At 50.7% G+C, this 17,801-nt stretch overlaps 1 protein-coding gene across 1 annotated transcript; it reads right to left on the reverse strand.

Annotated features, from left to right (window-relative positions):
• Positions 1 to 1,760: 1,760 nt before the first annotated feature.
• On the reverse strand, positions 1,761 to 17,485 carry plekhg7 (pleckstrin homology domain containing, family G (with RhoGef domain) member 7). Its single transcript, XM_079742660.1, has 17 exons — positions 17,293 to 17,485; positions 15,025 to 16,052; positions 12,934 to 12,956; positions 11,397 to 11,515; positions 10,972 to 11,012; positions 10,570 to 10,671; positions 10,211 to 10,360; positions 9,879 to 9,974; positions 9,082 to 9,183; positions 7,668 to 7,781; positions 5,452 to 5,623; positions 4,118 to 4,233; positions 3,868 to 3,955; positions 3,557 to 3,636; positions 2,396 to 2,534; positions 2,075 to 2,172; positions 1,761 to 1,899 (listed from the first exon to the last, which is right to left on the reverse strand). Exons 2-17 carry the CDS (start codon positions 15,913 to 15,915, stop codon positions 1,789 to 1,791), a joined length of 2,442 nt encoding a protein of 813 aa, XP_079598786.1. The 5' UTR covers positions 15,916 to 16,052; positions 17,293 to 17,485; the 3' UTR covers positions 1,761 to 1,788.
• Positions 17,486 to 17,801: the final 316 nt, after the last annotated feature.

Here is a 17,801-nt window from a genome sequence, read left to right on the forward strand (position 1 = left end):
CTTCAGGGCTCCTGTTAACACAGGTCTTCAGGGCTCCTGTTAACACAGGTCTTCAGAGGCTCATGTTAACACAGGTCTTCAGAGGCTCATGTTAACAGGTCTTCAGAGGCTCATGTTAACACAGGTCTTCAGAGGCTCATGTTAACACAGGTCTTCAGAGGCTCATGTTAACACAGGTCTTCAGAGGCTCATGTTAACACAGGTCTTCAGGGGCTCATGTTAACACAGGTCTTCAGGGCTCCTGTTAACACAGGTCTTCAGAGGCTCATGTTAACACAGGTCTTCAGAGGCTCATGTTAACACAGGTCTTCAGAGGCTCATGTTAACACAGGTCTTCAGGGGCTCATGTTAACACAGGTCTTCAGAGGCTCATGTTAACACAGGTCTTCAGGGGCTCATGTTAACACAGGTCTTCAGGGCTCCTGTTAACAGGTCTTCAGGGCTCCTGTTAACACAGGTCTTCAGGGCTCCTGTTAACAGGTCTTCAGGGCTCCTGTTAACACAGGTCTTCAGAGGCTCATGTTAACACAGGTCTTCAGAGGCTCATGTTAACACAGGTCTTCAGAGGCTCATGTTAACAGGTCTTCAGGGCTCCTGTTAACACAGGTCTTCAGAGGCTCATGTTAACAGGTCTTCAGAGGCTCCTGTTAACACAGGTCTTCAGAGGCTCCTGTTAACACAGGTCTTCAGAGGCTCATGTTAACACAGGTCTTCAGGGCTCATGTTAACACAGGTCTTCAGAGGCTCCTGTTAACACAGGTCTTCAGGGCTCCTGTTAACAGGTCTTCAGGGCTCCTGTTAACAGGTCTTCAGGGCTCCTGTTAACACAGGTCTTCAGAGGCTCCTGTTAACACAGGTCTTCAGAGGCTCATGTTAACAGGTCCTCAGAGGCTCATGTTAACACAGGTCTTCAGAGGCTCATGTTAACACAGGTCTTCAGAGGCTCATGTTAACACAGGTCTTCAGAGGCTCATGTTAACAGGTCTTCAGAGGCTCATGTTAACACAGGTCTTCAGAGGCTCATGTTAACACAGGTATTCAGAGGCTCATGTTAACACAGGTATTCAGAGGCTCATGTTAACACAGGTCTTCAGAGGCTCATGTTAACAGGTCTTCAGAGGCTCCTGTTAACACAGGTCTTCCGGGCTCCTGTTAACACAGGTATTCAGAGGCTCATGTTAACACAGGTCTTCAGGGGCTCATGTTAACACAGGTCTTCAGGGCTCCTGTTAACACAGGTCTTCAGAGGCTCATGTTAACAGGTCTTCAGGGCTCCTGTTAACACAGGTCTTCAGGGCTCCTGTTAACACAGGTCTTCAGAGGCTCATGTTAACAGGTCTTCAGAGGCTCATGTTAACACAGGTCTTCAGAGGCTCATGTTAACACAGGTCTTCAGGGGCTCATGTTAACACAGGTCTTCAGGGCTCCTGTTAACACAGGTCTTCAGGGCTCCTGTTAACACAGGTCTTCAGAGGCTCATGTTAACAGGTCTTCAGGGCTCCTGTTAACACAGGTCTTCAGAGGCTCATGTTAACACAGGTCTTCAGAGGCTCATGTTAACACAGGTCTTCAGGGCTCCTGTTAACACAGGTCTTCAGAGGCTCATGTTAACACAGGTCTTCAGAGGCTCATGTTAACAGGTCTTCAGAGGCTCATGTTAACACAGGTCTTCAGAGGCTCATGTTAACAGGTCTTCAGGGCTCCTGTTAACACAGGTCTTCAGAGGCTCATGTTAACAGGTCTTCAGGGCTCCTGTTAACACAGGTCTTCAGAGGCTGGTTCTAGGGCTCATATCTGGGAGGACTCCAGCCACTGGGAGGCATTCTTGACCCGCGGCTGCTGAGAGTCCAGTTTCAGTAGTGCCGTCACAGCACCCTCTATCTTGGACATCCACGCTTTCTGTAGAGCGCACAAAAACACAAGCTCTAGGCATCGTGTGTGTGTGTGTGTGTGTTCGTTCACATGGAGCCTGGAACGTCTCTTAAGCTACAGTAGATTCAGTGTGAGACATTCTCTGCGACGCATAGTTGAAAAGTTGGAGTTGGAGCGTGCAGTGGCTGGTCGTATAGCTCACCTTGACGGCTTCACAGGGCGCTTGGAGGATGAACGCTCCAATACACTGCTGGTAGCGGCTCTGATGCATGAGGATAAAGGAGTGAGGTAGTCCTGATGCTGGGAGGGGAGACAAAACTATCATCAAAACTAACCCTATTTGCCGCTCACTCTGAAACAGGTTGAACTGGAAGAACACCAGTTCATACCACCTTGATCCGCTCATCCAACCTGTTGACAGACCTCTGCCCTTCATTGTTTTTACACAAAGCAAATGAATCAAAGGTTCCGTAATGAAACAAAGGACCCCCTATCTCCGGTGGTCCCGGCCCCAGCAACCCACCTGTAGCGTTGAGCTGGTCGATGCTCTTCATGTGCAGGCGGTCCAGAGAGACGGGCTGGTCCACCACGGTGAAGGTACAGCCCTCCTTCAGGAGCTGGTCCAGGTCCGGGCTCTGAGCCTGCTCAGGGGCGGCAGACCGCTGGAGACCAGGAGAGGGGGTTCAGCTTTACGTTAGGGACCAGGAGAGGGGGTTCAGCTTTACATTAGGGACCAGGAGAGGGGGTTCATCTTTACGTTAGGGACCAGGAGAAAGGGTTCAGCTTTACGTTAGGGACCAGGAGAGGGGGTTCAGCTTTACGTTAGGGACCAGGAGAGGGGGTTCAGCTTTACGTTAGGGACCAGGAGAGGGGGTTCAGCTTTACGTTAGGGACCAGGAGAGGGGGTTCAGCTTTACGTTAGGGACCAGGAGAGGGGGTTCAGCTTTACGTTAGGGACCAGGAGAGGGGGTTCAGCTTTACGTTAGGGACCAGGAGAGGGGGTTCAGCTTTACGTTAGGGACCAGGAGAGGGGGTTCAGCTTTACGTTAGGGACCAGGAGAGGGGGTTCAGCTTTACGTTAGGGTCCAGGAGAGGGGGTTCAGCTTTACGTTAGGGACCAGGAGAGGGGGTTCAGCTTTACATTAGGGACCAGGAGAGGGGGTTCAGCTTTACATTAGGGACCAGGAGAGGGGGTTCAGCTTTACATTAGGGACCAGGAGAGGGGGTTCAGCTTTACGTTAGGGACCAGGAGAGGGGGTTCAGCTTTACGTTAGGGACCAGGAGAGGGGGTTCAGCTTTACGTTAGAGACCAGGAGAGGGGGTTCAGCTTTACGTTAGGGACCAGGAGAGGGGGTTCAGCTTTACGTTAGGGACCAGGAGAGGGGGTTCAGCTTTACGTTAGGGACCAGGAGAGGGGGTTCAGCTTTACGTTAGGGACCAGGAGAGGGGGTTCAGCTTTACATTAGGGACCAGGAGAGGGGGTTCAGCTTTACATTAGGGACCAGGAGAGGGGGTTCAGCTTTACATTAGAGACCAGAGAGTTCAGAGTGATTGAGAGACAGAGTCAGAGAGAGACCAGTACTCGTTTGTCTCTCTCCGCTGCTTCCCTTGCTGATATTGGGCCATCACACCTTCCCCACACATTGAAATTGAAGTGACCTTATTTGAGTCTTTCTGAACATACCTTTTTGTTTCTCTTTATCTTGGTGATCAAGAGGAACTCATCAAACAGGAACAGATAAACGTCCACCATCTTGGTGTTCTCTGGTCATCACACGGAACAAAGATAATGAATGGACAGCACTCCCTATGTACACATCTCTCTAGTTCTGCAGTCTCATCCCAACAAGACGAGTGCAGTACGATTACAGTGCAGGTTTTACACAGCGAGGACGAGTGGGACTCGCTCTTGTATGTACATTGATCGGTGCTGGATGATCATAGCAAAAAATATCACTGGAATGACTTGAATTCCTTGAGGGGAACTGCACCAACCTGTGGCAATGAGTTTCCCATCATGCAACAGGCTTCGGTGATTGATAAGGTTATCCAAGGTGACAGTCTTCAGCAGGTGTTTCAAACTCTGGGCCACAAGAAATTCCAAGAGTCACTTTCAAGTCTTACATTTCAAATCAATCCATCAAATCAACGACTAAAACCTTAATCAGTATTATTATTTACAAGAATGTAATCCTATTTAGTCTCTGAACCCGGGTCCGTGGGAGGACAGGGTTCATGTACTGACCTCGGGTACAAACGCCCGCTTGTCTCTCTCCCACACTGGCAGCCACACCAGAGCATCCCTCAACTGCTTCACCTGCTGGTAGTTGTCCAACCACTTCACCTCGCCCTCCAAATCGCCTTGAGACACAGATAGAGAGCACAAAGCTATTGGCAAACCCTTGACTTTGATCATCCTGTACAAAGAATAGAGATACTGCTATGAAAGATCATTTGGGCATGTCAAGTATTCATTAGTAGGAAGTAGGTAGCGTTACAATGTTGCTCATCACTTCATCGTCCCACAAAGATGGAGTTTGAACGAATGCATGAATGAATGTTTGAATGTGTGAGATTCGTAAAGTGAGCGCCGGGGAGGAAACCAAAGATTAGTCACAGGTGTTGGACCCTGGCAAGCCAGCCTCCAGCGGTGGGTTGATGTAACCATTAACGCGGTGGCTACGCCCGCGGGACATTGACCCGTGTACCCGTGCCACGGCTGGCACGTCCTCACAGCCCGTCCTATCTGCCACGCCCTCGGCTACGTGTGTTCCGAGAAAGTGTTTCATCAAAAGAAGATAATAAAGAATCGGAATGTCCTGACATTTGCTGGAACACATGTCCTGGTTGTGGGTCCGTCGGGTTCCACAGTGAACCTGCACTACACGCCTACCGGCTCACCAGGACGAATACAGCAACTTGAACCAAACCAGAGGTCCAGGTATGTCCTGTTGAGGGCGGCGAGGGCGGACAGAGAACAGCTCTGCTTTCATGTGCTCTGCAGTAGAATAACTGGTGCCAAACCTGCTAGCCTAGCCTAGCAGCACTAAGTACTCCCGTTAGATCAGACTGAGGAGGCTCCACAATAGGCTGAATGGACTCTCACAAGGTTTGGACGGCCTGTCAGAAGTGCCTAGTTTAGAGTTAACTAAAGAGCCTGTATACATGTCTGTATATTAAAAAGATCTCAAATTATATATTTGTATCTATTATTTTTAATGGTTCTAAGGATTTTTACTTTCTCAGTTAAAAAATACACTGAGCTGTATTCAAGCAATGTTTGATTGAGAATCTTTAGAACAGGGCATTGAATCAATACATAATGATATCGTGATTGACAGCTAAATATAACTTCTGACAGCACTTCTCCTCTTGAGCCCTTAGCTACTGACTGAGCATCACCACAAACGGGTTAAACCAGCTCTACTAACCAACAGATCACAGGACACCAGGGATAAAAAAGCTTTCTCTGAAGAGTAGATAAAGAAAACGGTTGCCTGATGATAGTTCTACTGCAGAGCTCAGCAGCAGGGTGGTGTTAGTGAGCAAAGGGATCCTGATTGTAATGGCTGTGCTCACATATGGAGGTGTCCACCTGCTCGGCCACGGCCTGCAGGGCGGCGCCCTCCGTCCCGGCGCTCCTCTTGGCCATGTTGCGCAGCAGCAGCGGGTAGCGGGTCAGCCTCTGCATGGGAGCCACCAGCAGGTCCCGGAGCTGCAGCCGGCGGCACTGCGCCTTCCTCTCACACCACTGGGGACACACACAGACACACACACCGTTACACACCACTGGGGAGACACACACAGACACACACACCGTTACACACCACTGGGGAGACACACACAGACACACACACCGTTACACACCACTGGGGACACACACAGACACACACACCGTTACACACCACTGGGGACACACAGACACACACACCGTTACACACCACTGGGGAGACACACACAGCCTGTTACACACCACTGGGGACACACAGACACACACACTGCTACACACCACTGGGGAGACACACAGAGACACACACCGTTACACACCACTGGGGAGACACACAGAGACACACACCGTTACACACCACTGGGGAGACACACAGACACACACCGTTATACACCACTGGGGAGACACACACAGCCTGTTACACACCACTGGGGACACACAGACACACACACTGCTACACACCACTGGGGAGACACACACAGAGACACACACCGTTACACACCACTGGGGAGACACACACCGTTACACACCACTGGGGAGACACACAGAGACACACACTGTTACACACCACTGGGGACACACACCGTTACACACCACTGGGGAGACACACAGAGACACACACTGTTACACACCACTGGGGACACACACAGACACACACCGTTACACACCACTGGGGAGACACACAGACACACACACTGTTACACACCACTGGGGAGACACACAGACACACACCGTTACACACCACTGGGGAGACACACAGACACACACACCCTTACACACCACTGGGGAGACACACACAGCCCGTTACACACCACTGGGGAGACACACACAGACAAGCAGCCCGTTACACACCACTGGGGAGACACACACACCCCGTTACACCCCACTGGGGAGACACACAGACACACACACCGCCAGAGGAGACACACACACACCACTAGAGACACACACACCCGTTACACACCACCAGAGACACACACAGCGTTACTCCTTCCTCTCACTCCACTGGGGAGGAGAAACACACCCTATAAATGTGTGTGTGTTGTAAATGAGCAGAACCCACGTGAAGGAAAAGGGGAAATGGGTGCTAGGTGATGAGGGCCCCTGTGGCGTACCACCCTACCCCTTGGGTCTGTGTATACTAACAAGATCTCCAATCATATATTTGTATCTATTTCTTTCAAATGGTTCTAAGGATCTTTCATTTCTCAGGTTGCATCAATCCACTGAGCTGTATTAAAGCAATATTTGGTTGAGGTTTTTTTTTACGAGTTGAGCCAATAATCAGTCATACTGTAACAGTGGTTCTGTGGACAGTAGTGAGGCCTTCACCTTCTGATCGACTATGGACAGAATGGAAGGGACATTAATAACATCTTCCTTGTTGTTTTCATGAATGACAATAGAGCTGTACGCACCCGTTTCCCCATTTCATGTTGGTTCCTCTCATTTGAAACACACGCACACACACACACACACACACACACACACACACGTATTGTACTTCCTCGTTGGAATCAGGGGGAGGGGGGAGAGTTAGTGTGCTAGGAGACAGCAGTCAGGGACCGTGGGGGGGGGGGGGGGGTGAAGGTGTAGAAAGTAAACTGATTGTCAGGAAGACAAACTAGAAAGAAGGAAAAGGGGGAACAATGGGGGTGCAGTTCTCTGTTGACCGGCCGGGGTGCACAACGCCTCCGAGCGGCCGCATTCCAATGTGTGGTGAGTCCCGGTGACTGGTCTGTTGAGGCACCGTCGCCGTGTTGTTTGTTCTGCCCCTCTCTCACGCAACCTATCTCTCTTTCTCACGCACAAGTCAAGTCCCAGGTTGTTTAGCCGTTTTACCGGCCGGTATTAAATGGTCATCTGGCCGCTTCGTTTTGTAACCCTGGATTATTTTCCTAACAAATGGTTCAAATAGGTCCACCCATGGCTGGGAGGCAGGTGTTAACGTGACCCTGCTCCCATGCAGCACCCTTTGCCCTGTGGTGCCACCTGGTCGGGTGTCACGGTAAACAGCAGCGAGCCCCCCCCCTCTGACTGACACACACGCGGTCGGGCTGCTCTGTACCTTCAGATAACAGCCAAAGTCCTCCCTGGCCTTAAGGCCGTTCAGGTACAGCAGCGCGGCCGAGTAGTTGAGGCAGTACTTCTGCAGGCAGTGGCACACTCTCTCCTCGAAGGCCTGCAGACACACCCACACAGACGGTTAACACTGCCCTCTGAGTCACCGGGGTAATGGCATGTCATCGCACCGTGTCATGCGGTGAGTTGTCTGTAATTGTCTGTTTAACAGCGTCTAGGTGAATATGTGTAAGCACCATTTCCGATGACTGAAAGGTAATGGATGATTGCGCTGTGCTGGTGATGTGTTTAATGCCCAAGGGGTTGTCTCTGGGTTGTCTGCCCTCCAACAGTGTTCTCGGTGAGTAGGTCATCTGAAGTCTGATCATGTTCACCTTTAAACGCCACCAACCATCTGGTGAGGCCTGGTGGGTCAAATCAGGGTGTTGTTGTGTGGTGTGTGCGTCTCAGGGTGTGGTTGTGTGGTGTGTGTCGCAGGGTGTAGTTGTGTGGTGTGTGTGTGTCTCAGGGTGTAGTTGTGTGGTGTGTGTGTGTCTCAGGGTGTAGTTGTGTGGTGTGTGTGTCTCAGGGTGTAGTTGCGTGGTGTGTGTGTCTCAGGGTGTAGTTGTGTGGTGTGCGTGTCTCAGGGTGTAGTTGTGTGGTGTGTGTGTGTCTCAGGGTGTAGTTGTGTGGTGTGCGTGTCTCAGGGTGTAGTTGTGTGGTGTGCGTGTCTCAGGGTGTAGTTGTGTGGTGTGTGTGTCTCAGGGTGTAGTTGTGTGGTGGTGTGTGTGTCTCAGGGTGTAGTTGCGTGGTGTGTGTGTCTCAGGGTGTAGTTGTGTGGTGTGTGTGTCTCAGGGTGTAGTTGTGTGGTGTGTGTGTCGCAGGGTGTAGTTGTGTGGTGTGTGTCTCAGGGTGTAGTTGTGTGGTGTGTGTGTGTCTCAGGGTGTAGTTGTGTGGTGTGTGGTTCTCAGGGTGTAGTTGTGTGGTGTGTGTGTCTCAGGGTGTAGTTGTGTGGTGTGTGTGTCTCAGGGTGTAGTTGTGTGGTGTGTGTCTCAGGGTGTAGTTGTGTGGTGTGTGTCTCAGGGTGTAGTTGTGTGGTGTGTGTGTGTCTCAGGGTGTAGTTGTGTGGTGTGTGTGTGTCTCAGGGTGTAGTTGCGTGGTGTGTGTGTGTCTCAGGGTGTAGTTGTGTGGTGTGTGTGTCTCAGGGTGTAGTTGTGTGGTGTGTGTGTCTCAGGGTGTAGTTGTGTGGTGTGTGGTTCTCAGGGTGTAGTTGTGTGGTGTGTGGTTCTCAGGGTGTAGTTGTGTGGTGTGTGGTTCTCAGGGTGTAGTTGTGTGGTGTGTGTGTCTCAGGGTGTAGTTGTGGTGTGTGGTTCTCAGGGTGTAGTTGCGTGGTGTGCGTTGGCGTGTCACCTGACACCCACCTGACTCAGCAGCTCGGGCAGACTGGCCCCGCCCCCCTCCAGAGGGAGTTCCCAGGTGTCCTTAATGACGCGCAGGAGATTCTTGAGGAAGCCAAAGCTCACCTGCAAACAGGCCAACCATCAAAACTGACAGCAGAGTAACCATAGCAACGCCAGGAACATCGCCCACCTCCGGCGTCACCAGCAGCATTCACCTGCTCAACCCCAGGATTTTTATTTGCTTTATTCAGGATTTCAAGACTCTTGAAATTGGAGAAGTACTAAATAGCAATACATTCAGCTGGATTGATATGAAATGAGCCATGGAGATTAGAGAAGACATGATCAAATCAAAGTCAGCTGACACATCTCTGGGACCACTAAAGCATTATCTTCATAGCTCTTATCGGATAGAGCGGTGAGTAAGGGCTTTCAACTCTCAACTCCTATTTCCTTTCAACGCTTCCTTTAATAGTTTGTCTCCTCTCTTTATTTTGGGGAAACCAAAACAAACCCACAGACTAGTGTGATGGAGTATCTGTGTGTTGTTCAGTTTTCTTTGTTTTCTTTTTTGCATTTAGAAGTCTTTCCTAGACGTCATATCTCATGAAGACATTGCCGCGACACTAGTCCAGCTTATCGTCATAACCATTTGTCACACCTGTTCAACACCTGCAACAAGCAGGAATAGTTTCAGGCAGGTCATTAAGGTATTAGAATGTTCTACAAGTATGGATGAATTGGCGTGATTAATGAATGTAACGTGCGTGCGTGTTTGTGTCTGTGTGTGTTAGAGATGTGTTTGGATCCGGACTCACCAGACATAGCTCGTTGATGTTGGCAAACAGCCTCCAGGGGTCCAGGTCAACCAGACAGTGTCTGGCCTGCAGGGTCTCCAGTGTGGCCAGGAACACCTGAACCACCACACAAGGACCAATAAAGAAGCCTTTGGCCATCTCTGCAGCCATTCAATCACTAATACAGAGAAGGCCAAGGAGCTGCAAGACACAGCAAGGCATTTGGGTGGAGCCATTTCTCTTTCTTTTCCCCAACAAGTCACAGGCAGACTGAGCAGCACAAAGCAACTGGTGTTTGGTTGCACTCACTTTGTTTCATGGAAACACGCGCACACACACACACACACACACACCTCCTTTAGAACCATGAGCTGGTCCAGGAAGTAGACGGCCTCGCTGGTGAAGAGCTCCCAGAGGGCCTCCAGTCGCCTGGTGCCCTTGGGGTCTGGGAGACGCTCCAGCTGGGGAGACTGGTCCTGCAGGAATTCCGCGAGGCACCAGCCCTGCAGTGCCGCACAGACGGACCGACAGACATGGTGGGCGTGGACAGTTAAGACCCTTAAGGTACCTAAGGTAACCCATTAGGTTCAAATGTAATTCGTCTAAATCCGACCAATGTAACCCCTTACTCGTGTGTATTATCAGAGCCCTATGTCCTCTTGAGTCCTTTGTGTGATCTCCTAGCCTAACCTATCTGGTGTTCATGTCTCACCTTATATTTCTGATACTCTGTGTTCCTCCAGTCTTGAATGTCTGCTGAGGACAGGTGGTTCTCTATGTTTGACACTGTGCTGATGGAGATCTTCCCTTTGGTCTGCAAAGGGCAAGCACAGGACATCCCTCATCAGTTACTGTCAGGGAGCCGTCACAGTATGCGTTGGATAAAGAAATGTTTTCCTCTTTCAATCGCTGTTCCCACCATCAAACAGGCATCTTGGAAGAACACTAATTGACAACATGAGGGCCAGCTGAGAGGAAAAGAGGACAATTACTGTGCTTTGGTAAATGGGTCAGGGAACAACGTCCCCCCAAACAGAGGCCTCTTTAAACACCGCGTTGGAGTCCAGCGGCTGCTGATGGCGGCCTTAAACGCCCTCATCAACAAACCCCTTACCGTGCTGCGCCGTACGAACGGCCATTTGGACTTCTTCGTGTCTGCGGAATAAAGAAATAGTATACAAAAGAAATAAAGTTAGTAAGACCAAGAAGTACAGGCGACGGCCAAGTCTGCCAGGGAACACATACTTAAAAGAAAAAAAAAGCACCATTTCATAAACCAAACCCCATGGAAGTGAATCCAATATGCTCAGATGTTTAGAAAATCGAAATTAAGCATTTTTGTTAATTCTTTTAAGGTTGATAGGGAAATTCCCGGATGTAAACTTTAAATGTAAATTTAAGGCATTTAGCAGACGCTTTTATCCAAAGCAATGAGTACACTTGTCATAAAAAAAGAACACTCAGTCGTACAAACAGAGGAATGAGAATGCCTCATGGTTTACAGGGACATGTAAGACACTGGGTTGGCCCCTGAGTTACCAGAGAGGGCGGAACCGTTCAGCCTGTCTGCGGATCCGTTAGACACGAACAGGTCGCCAGGGGACACGTCCAGACCGGGGATACTGACCACCACCGAACTCCGCCTCCGCTCCTGAAGCCTGGGGACCAGGACCACCGCAGGGTGAGGGGGTGTGGTGTGTGTGTTTGTGTTTGTGTTTGTGTCAATCACATTAGCTCATTATCCTGCTGCTGCCTGATGTTATCTTATTAACAGCTTGTTGGGTAAGTAAACACGAGGATGGCATACCTTCTGCATCTGAAGATAGCACAACATGAAGCTGGGAGGAATAGACCTTTAAGGGACTCCTTTAACATTAAGGGCTAATACCATTAAGGGATTCCTTTGCAACACAGACAGACAATATTCAGGTTTCATAGTTGGAATAGCTGGAATAGCGCGCGTTGTGCCGTGGCTCGCGTTGACACTCGTCAGAGGAGATATTTGAGGTGTGTTTCCCTGTGATTACAGGACACCATGTTTGATTAGATGTGACAGGCAGGCTTCTTAGTTATAATCACTCTTTTATTGTTATAATATGACAGAACATCTCATACATGATCTATGGTGTACAGGCTTGATACACAGTGTTTATAGCCTGTGACTTCCGGTAGAAGGCCCTGGTATTGGAGAAGCAGTCCCTCTAAGGTACAGACTACTGGAGGGAGATGGAGCAGGGCTCTCTCTCTCTCTCTCACTCTCTCTCACTCACACCCTCTCTCTCTCTCTCTCGCTCTCACTCTCGCTCTCTCGCTCTCTCACTCTCTCTCTCACTCACACCCTCTCTCTCTCTCTCTTTCTCTCTCACTCTCACTCTCACTCACACCCTCTCCCTCTATATATGTATGTATATATATATGTTGCTTTGTTCCCTCACAACAGGAGAAATAGTGATGGTCATAACCTGTCACCAATAGCCTCATAGGGCCCGCTCCCCAGGTCCCCGAGTGGACCAAGGCCATGGTGGAGCTAGGGGACAATAGATTCCTAATTATACAGGCCCTAATGAGGTTTGTCTTGTCCATCCATAACCATGGGATTTTCATAACTGATCCGTGCAAGCTTGTGAACCAGTTATCAACAAAGAAGCCAATACAATGAAAACACAATGGCGGGCTTGCTGAGATGAGAGGTCCCCTAACACACACACACACACACACACACACACACACACACACACACACACACACACACACACACACCCACACACACACACACACACACACACACACACACACACACACACACACGACACTCAATCTTATGGCCCTGCGCTCTATGACAGTATTAAAATGTGCATGTTTGGTTGCAGCATTTTAGCATTTAAGTGTTGCAACACAATGCATAGGAGCACAGCACACGGTGAGACGATTGTTCGAGAGGGCCATAGTCTAGCTCTGAGCTTTATTAGCTGCACTCAAACTTTACAACTGAACTCCTGATATGCAAATAGTTTTTCTAGTAATGTGGAAGTGTGCACGGACATGGCACACGTCAAAAACAACCCCGCTTACCCACCTGGTGCGATCGGGCTCCTGATCCTGTAAAACAAAGAAAACAAGGTTAGTCATTGGAAGAAGGACTTTGAGCATGATGACACACGGAATAAACAGGATGCAAAATAAAAGTAGACAAATGGTAAATCGACCGCATTTATATAGCAGGTAGGGTTAGGTGCCCAATCCTAGGGTTAGGATTGGACTAGCAACTTTGCGGTTACCAGCCAGTCCTCTGCTCTATGAACTAGACCTGGTCCTATGAGACCTGGTCCTCAGCTCTATGAACTAGACCTGGTCCTATGAGACCTGGTCCTCTGCTCTATGAACTAGACCTGGTCCTCAGCTCTATGAACTAGACCTGGTCCTATGAGACCTGGTCCTCAGCTCTATGAACTAGACCTGGTCCTCAGCTCTATGAACTAGACCTGGTCCTATGAGACCTGGTCCTCAGCTCTATGAACTAGACCTGGTCCTCAGCTCTATGAACTAGACCTGGTCCTCAGCTCTATGAACTAGACCTGGTCCTATGAGACCTGGTCCTCAGCTCTATGAACTAGACCTGGTCCTATGAGACCTGGTCCTCAGCTCTATGAACTAGACCTGGTCCTATGAGACCTGGTCCTCTGCTCTATGAACTAGACCTGGTCCTCAGCTCTATGAACTAGACCTGGTCCTATGAGACCTGGTCCTCAGCTCTATGAACTAGACCTGGTCCTCAGCTCTATGAACTAGACCTGGTCCTATGAGACCTGGTCCTCAGCTCTATGAACTAGACCTGGTCCTCAGCTCTATGAACTAGACCTGGTCCTATGAGACCTGGTCCTCAGCTCTATGAACTAGACCTGGTCCTATGAGACCTGGTCCTCAGCTCTATGAACTAGACCTGGTCCTCAGCTCTATGAACTAGACCTGGTCCTCAGCTCTATGAACTAGACCTGGTCCTCAGCTCTATGAACTAGAGCTGGTCCTATGAGACCTGGTCCTCAGCTCTATGAACTAGACCTGGTCCTCAGCTCTATGAACTAGACCTGGTCCTATGAGACCTGGTCCTCAGCTCTATGAACTAGAGCTGGTCCTCAGCTCTATGAACTAGACCTGGTCCTATGAGACCTGGTCCTCAGCTCTATGAACTAGACCTGGTCCTATGAGACCTGGTCCTCAGCTCTATGAACTAGACCTGGTCCTATGAGACCTGGTCCTCAGCTCTATGAACTAGACCTGGTCCTATGAGACCTGGTCCTCAGCCCCAGCTGGGGGCCTGGGGGGGAACGCTCTGTGTGGGGGGAGGGGGGGCCTTGTGACTCCGGGGCCCGGGAGATCTGAGGGGATAATCAGGAGGACTCAATGGGAATGTGCTCCATTGAGGGCCTCCGGGGCCCATGAATAGGGCCGGGCCCCCATTATCTTCCTCCATTGCTCACTGACCCCTCCATTATGAGGTGGCTGCCGACTGCGTGAATGGGGTATCCCTGGGAGGAGACTTCCCAAGGTTCTGTAGAGCTGTCAGTGCACGCAACTGATGATTCATCTGCTGTCAGAACGCACATTGGACATTTACATTCACATTTAGGGCATTTAGCAGACGCTGTTATCCAAAGCGACTTACAATAAGTACATTTGTCATAAGAAGTGAAACAACATATCGCTGTCGGTACAGTAAAGATGTTTATAGAACCAAGTCCGAGACATAACAGTTGCTAGACTCACCCATTCCCCGTATGCAGCAGTGATAGCAGCCACTGCAGACGCATTGTACACACTCACTCTCAGACTCAGACTCACACATAGAGCACGCACGGACACTATCGCACACACACAGGCTGGAATACGGTAGGGTTCACTTCCTTATTCCCCAATAATAAGGAAGTGATTCTCCGATAAAGATCCCTGATTCACTGATCACCAGTCCGCCTGATTGCCCTCTAATCGGGACACGCCAAACCAGGCCTTGTTTGACAAACATGCGCAGGGGTTACACACACAAAGAGAGCGCATTCTAGTCGAAGTTTGGTTGCCACCTCTATCCTTTAAGTCATTATAGCGACAATGAAGTAGCTATAAACACTTGGTATCAGGTGTTTCACCACTTTCATTACTCATTAGCACTCACCTGTCCTTCATGACAGGGGAATTCAAAGTCGGTTGGATGTTGGCCTGGCGACCCCTCCCTCGACCAGGAGGTCCCGCCTGGAGACCCCTCCCTGGGGCCGGAGGTCCCGCCTGGCGACCCCTCCCTCGACCAGGAGGTCCCGCCTGGAGACCCCTCCCTGGGGCCGGAGGTCCCGCCTGGCGACCCCTCCCTCGACCAGGAGGTCCCGCCTGGAGACCCCTCCCTGGGGCCGGAGGTCCCGCCGGGAGACCCCTCCCTGGGGCCGGAGGTCCCGCCGGGAGACCCCTCCCTGGGGCCGGAGGTCCTGTCCTCAAAGGTATGGGACCTCTGGGAGCGGGTCCCCTGTCTGCCGGTGGAGGAGGAGGTCCAGGACCCAGCGCCGTTCTCAAGCTGGACGGCCCCCTCACAGAGGGGACTGGGGGCCAGGGGGGACACCATGTGTCTGGGGCCCGGAGACACGGGGCCGGCCGGGGGCTGGGGGTCCCTCTGGGCCGCGCCGGGCTCCTCCCGCGTGCTCTCCATCCGGACCGAGTCCCGGACCCCGGTCTGGGACCGCCGGCTGTGGCGCATCCTCCTCAGGGTGGGGGAGGTGGAGATCCGACCCGGCGCCTGCCGGTCGAACTGGAACGGGGGCCCTCCAAAGCCCTCGGCCTCCATCACGGCCCCGTGCCTCGGCCAGGAGGGGGTCCGCTCGAGGTCGATGTGCATGACGACGGCGTGGCTGGTCTGGGCCCCCGCCTCCGAAGTCAGCAACGGCTCCGTCTGCGTCTGGGCGTCGGCTACGACTGCGCTGGGCGGCTCTGTTTCCCGCCACTCGATGTCCCTCCAGTCCAGGTTACTGTCCCCTCGTTGGTCCACATCGGTGAGGACGGCTTGGTTCAGGGCAGACATGTCGACCCCAGAGTCATCCTACAGTGGTCAGGACTATAGCGAAGGCTCTCTGGTCAGATGGGGGCTCTGCTTGGCTGGCTTCAGTGTCAGATGGTTACCCCCACAGCATTCCTCCGTGTCGCCACCACCTGGCATCTCTGGGGGGGGGGGGGAGCATTCATCGATAGCATGTCTCAAGAAGTGAAGGAAGCCTGAGGTTGTTTTTTCTCACAGGTCTTAATCTGGGTTTGATCAGGTTTAGCCCAGCTCGTGAATTACAGCGTTCGCACAAAGTAGCTGTGCCAAGCCACGGCTTAGTTTACATTGAAACGTAGCCTACGTGGATGAGGGTGTGCAACCAAGACACTGTATTGTAACCGAAAAGTACGCCTAAGTGTACTCTGTTTCTTAAAGGATAAAGAGTCATCCGAATTTATAACAATTTGTCTCATTTATTTGAGTAATAAACATACAATAACATACAACAAACATGCAATAATCCGAGGCCTCAGATGGGAGTTGGCCCCGCGTGTTTCTATTAGCTACGCAAGGAGAAGTCCAGGTCTCAGGAGGCTGAGAAAAGCCCTGCTCCCCAATAAATCGATCGTATCGGTTAATCAGATGGTAGTAAACAATAGATGAAACCCCTCATGATGGGGTTGGTTGATGGACAAATCCATATGTTGTTTCCTTTCATCATATAAGCCCCGTCTCCTATTCCTTGCACCCTACCTGTTCCACCCTACCTGTTCCCGGTGTTACCTAACGTTAACCTTTGACCCTAGGGTAAACCGGTCACAAGGGAGCAGGGATCCCTTATGCATTCTGCTACTTGATGAGAACACAGGAAACTCTGTCCTTTAGACTAACATTACTTGTTTTGATCATTGACAGTTGTAATGTGGGGATACTAGCGGTGTCTTCTCATTTTGAGCCCTTAGTCCCCGAACGCCCCAAGGGGGTCAGGAGACTCAATCCCAACAAATGTCATTTAGAGAAACGATGTTGGAAAATATAATTGTCCCTTTACAACTCCTTATATTGTGCCATTCGATTAAAGATTGACGGATGGATGTGGGAAATACACAATCGGCGTGAAATGCACCAGACCCTCGGATCATTGGTCGGACCTGGGATCTGTATTCTACGACATTAATCTGCAAAGATAAGTTTTAATCATCTTAAATAGACTCGTTAGCAGTTTAACGGTCAGGTCGTCCCCAAAACAACACGAAAGTTAACTTTATTTGCACCGTGAAGAGTTGAGCCCTGGCTCAGGTCGGAGAGAGCCGAGGGGGGACAGAACTGGTGGAATTCAAAGCGTGACGACGAGCAGTTAAAAGTCATTCGTGTTCACAATCAGTTCATGAATTCCAAACGAGCTAAGCGTTGACTTACAGGTGTTTGAGCCTCCTTCCCGGTCCACCACGGGTTTCTCTCCGTCTCCAGGCTCGGGGCTTGTTGCAGGAAAACGTGAGCGTCGCGGAGTGCGGGGGGAGAAGAGCTTGGAGAGGGCTGGGAGCCGAGGAGGATCGATCCTCCTGCAGCGCGCTGCTCTCCTCAGAGGAACATCTCAGTGGACCTCGCTAGGACCGAGTCTTCAACGAGTACGAGCCTCTGGTGCACACGGCGTGCGGATCGTGAACTGAGTGATGTTGTGGTGCGAGGACCGCCTCCTCCGAACCGAAAGTCCTCTCTGCTGCTCACGTGTACGCGCACTGCGAGATGCGCGCCAGCATCCCATGGTGTCTGACGTTTATTAGTGTACTATTATTATTATTATTATTATTATTATTATTATTATTATTATTATTAATAATAAATATGTGGTCCTGTGTAGTGGCATGGTCAAGTATTGAATCATTTTGCTTTTGCCTTAACCACAACCAAGTCCTACACAGCTGGGG

Source organism: Pollachius pollachius (assembly GCF_949987615.1).
Source record: "Pollachius pollachius genome assembly, chromosome: 9".
Classification (NCBI taxonomy): domain Eukaryota; kingdom Metazoa; phylum Chordata; class Actinopteri; order Gadiformes; family Gadidae; genus Pollachius; species Pollachius pollachius.

Coding starts and splice junctions, on each gene's coding strand:
- plekhg7 (XM_079742660.1), bottom strand. CDS start 15,915: ATGTCTGCCCTGAACCAAGCCGTCCTCACCGATGTGGACCAACGAGGG. Junction 11,516..12,933: donor CAGGAGCCCGATCGCACCAG/GTGGGTAAGCGG, acceptor CCTGGTCCCCAG/GCTTCAGGAGCGGAGGCGGA. Junction 5,624..7,667: donor ACTTTGGCTGTTATCTGAAG/GTACAGAGCAGC, acceptor GTGTGTCCCCAG/TGGTGTGAGAGGAAGGCGCA.